The following is a 3,268-nucleotide window of genomic DNA, read 5'->3' as shown; positions in this document are numbered from 1 at the left end:
GGGTCTCTGTCTCTCTCTACCTTCTCTCTGGCCATGGATCACCTTGGCCACAGGCCAGCAGTTCGTCCTGACGGCCCTTTTTCCGCGAACCGAACTGCTGCCAGTCGCCATGTGGGACTTTTCACTAATACCATTGCTGGCCTCCACATCCACCTCCACCTCCACACCACTTGTCTACCCTGGTGAGTGAAACTGCTGCTGCTCCAGTTCTCTGCCGCTCCGTCTGCCGCTTCTGCCACTTCTGCCACTTCTGTCACTTCTGCCCTGTAAGTTCTCATCCACTCACCAGGCGCCTCCCTCCCGTGCTTTTTGGGTTTTGCATCACAGTCACACCTGAGCCGGGACACTGCTAGCACGCCTCAACAGTGCAATGAGGCCTGCTCAAAATACTCGCTCAGATACAGTTTTTGCCACTGCAATGGTAAATGGTCAGAAGTCACTTATATTCAGGTTCTCTCTCTCTTTCTCTTTTCCTCTCTTCCTTTTTCTCCCTCATCTGCCTGCTTACTTGCTTCCTTTGAAACTCCAAGTTGTACCAGCCTGGTAATGTGCCTTGCTCACAAAGCTGCCTCTTTTCACAGACCTCCGAAACTGAGGCTTGTCCACCAATGTGCTTTGTCAGCAAAGATATCTAAAAGTTATTTTCTCTAGCATTGACCACGTGGTGGATATTGGGTTTAACAGGCACCAGCAAGCCATGCCACACGTTCTGTTAGTGTGTTTGTGTCCTCCTGCCACCCCCCTCAACATGGCACCCCACTGGAGTTTATCAAAATATGGTTTCTCCATTTTATAATCTGAAAATTGTTGTTTGCTAGTAAAATTGTTTTTCTAACCAACCACGTGGTTCTAAAATATTGGGCAAAAAATGTCATTTACTATTGGAATTCCAAAAGAGTCTACTGCTGAAATTCATTTTTGCATGCTGTAAAACCTATGTGCACAGTGTGTATGTGTGTTCCATGTGTGTCTGTATGTGTAAACGTCATTTGTTAGTATGTCCATCTAGCTATATATCTGTGCTAAAACTCATCACAGCTACTGAGTTTTGTCATTGCAGAATTCTGGCAAGTATTTGGTCAGTTCTTGACAAGGTACAGGTAAGCTCTAGTCCCCTTGGTCTTCTTGTTGTTTTAATTGGAAATCAAAAAGGGCTTTTGTGGCAAAGACTCCTTGGATTGCAGTTCGAAGCCAGCCAGGGCAGAAAATCTCTCTCAAACTCCATCTCCCAACTAACCAGCGAAGAGCCAGGCTGGAAGCATAGCTGAAGAGACCAATCTCTAACCAGCCAAATGCTGGAAGTGGAGCTGTGGCTCAAGTGCTAGAGTATAGCCTCGAGCAGAAGTGCTCAGGGACAGTGCCCAGGCCCTGAGTTCAAATCCTGTGAGATAGTAGCTTGTCCATCTAATGTCCATACCTGAGTATAAGAACTGTCCAAGTCATCCAATTTTTAATTTTGTGCCCTAAACCCTTCCTTTTGCCTTAATATTTTTTTTGTCCAGCCCCTGCCTCATGAGACGTCTTCCAGGGACCCTGCTGCTCGCCTTCTCCAGAAGGGGCCAGATTTATGCCTTTTACCCCTAATGTCGATGCCCTTGCCAGCAGGAAGCAGCCAGAGAGAGTCTTCGTCCTTTTTCATAACTATTAAAAGACTGGAATGTAAGGTCCTCTCCCTGAGGGCTACATGCAGATGCCCCAACCTCATTAAGTCTCCACCCAGTTACCTGGGTAACCTGCAGACCTGGAGGCAGTTACCTCCCCTTTCCCTGAGGTCACATCCTAATCCACCTGGCCACACCCCTTGGCCCTGCCCTAGATATAAGGCAGGGCTGGGTGGGGGTCTCTTCTCTACCTTCTCTCTGGCCATGGATCACCTTGGCCACAGGCCAGCAGTTCGGTAATAAACTTTCTCTCCTGCCTGAATACCGCGTGGTGTTCTCCTTTACCAGCTACCTACTTTAAAAAACCTAACAATAATATAGTACTTATAAAGTTCATTTTTTTCCTTTTCCTGTGTATACATTTCATATTCAAAAATTAAGAATGCCCAGGGTTGGGAATGTAGCTTAGTGGTAGAATGCTTGCCAAGCATGAAGTCCTGGGTTCGATTCCTCAGTACCACATAAAAAAGGCTGGAAGTGGTGCTGGCCTTGAGCACAAGAAGCCCAGGAACAGTGACTGCCCAGGCCCCAGAGTTCAAGGACCAGGATTGGAAAAAAAAAGATGCCCAGTAATTTGTAATAGCAGCTCAATTTTTAAATTGAGAAAGACTCCTAAGGAGGCAGAGACTAGGAAGACTGCAGTTCAAGAGCAGCTCAGAGAAAACAAAAATTAGTGAGACCTCCAGAAACAACTCTTTCCTTGAAAAGTATGTTCTGGTCCTCTGCCCATTTTCATCTAGTTATTTGTTTTCTTGCTATTGAGTTGCTACTTACATATTCTGGATATTAACCCTTTATCCTATGTATGATTTGCAAATAGAAACATTTTTAAAGGAAGTTATATACTTTCACAAAGAACAGCATATTCATTTGTTATTCACTTGGACATTCAGAAATCATAAAGAATAAAGCTTGTATATAGATTAATTACCAGCTGTATGAGATAACCACAATTGGTCCCCAAGATCTTCCTTATAAACACTATGATTACAAGTTGCATAATTCTTATTTTCTTTCCACTTTAAAAACAATGAGGCATTGAGTGAATAAAGTTTCTTATAAACAATGAGTTCTTCACAACAGATCATATTCGTTTTCCTATTTTTAGTATCTAGTCCAGTGTATGGCATGTAACAATCTCTTAATAAATGGTTTGATATATTAGCTACTTACCATATAAGTCAAGTTTCAGTTTATTCTTCATAGGGACACTTCTGGAATGTATTAGGTTCCTAATGGTACAAGCATGTTCCTAAAAAGGAAGTAAATTGACAAATCTAAGTCAGTTGTCTAGTTGGCAGCTAGACCATACATATTAAAGACATTCGTACCTTAAATAAACATACCTCCCAAATGTTAACAACAGTGCTATATACAAGAACTCATACACCATACAAGTAAGGATAAGACCAACTCTAATTTCATGGTTATCCCAACTACTTCTCACAGCTAAGCTTTACTGGATACATTAACGTTAAATGGAGAAATAGGCTTCTGAACCCATCCTTAACATAGATCCCTCAACTAAATAATGCTTGAATATAGATTTTAGTAGGGAAAAAGACTTAAAATATTTAGATGAGCTCTGACAGCCTTGCATGGTAATG

General features: G+C 42.7%; 1 protein-coding gene across 1 annotated transcript in view; it reads right to left on the bottom strand.

The window, feature by feature from the left end:
- The window catches only part of Taf7l (TATA-box binding protein associated factor 7 like), a 20,942-nt gene extending 18,002 nt beyond the window's left edge, over positions 1–2,940 (bottom strand). The window contains exon 1 of the mRNA XM_048336246.1: positions 2,835–2,940. Coding sequence (XP_048192203.1) covers positions 2,835–2,865 — 31 coding nt within the window. The 5' untranslated portion in view covers positions 2,866–2,940. The remainder of the gene's footprint in view (positions 1–2,834) is intronic.
- Between the last annotated feature and the right edge of the window lie 328 nt (positions 2,941–3,268).

This window comes from Perognathus longimembris, chromosome 28 (assembly GCF_023159225.1).
Source record: "Perognathus longimembris pacificus isolate PPM17 chromosome 28, ASM2315922v1, whole genome shotgun sequence".
Taxonomy (NCBI): Eukaryota; Metazoa; Chordata; class Mammalia; order Rodentia; family Heteromyidae; genus Perognathus; species Perognathus longimembris.
The sequence above is the reverse complement of the archived record's forward strand: the minus strand, read 5'-3'. Positions and strand labels throughout refer to the sequence as shown.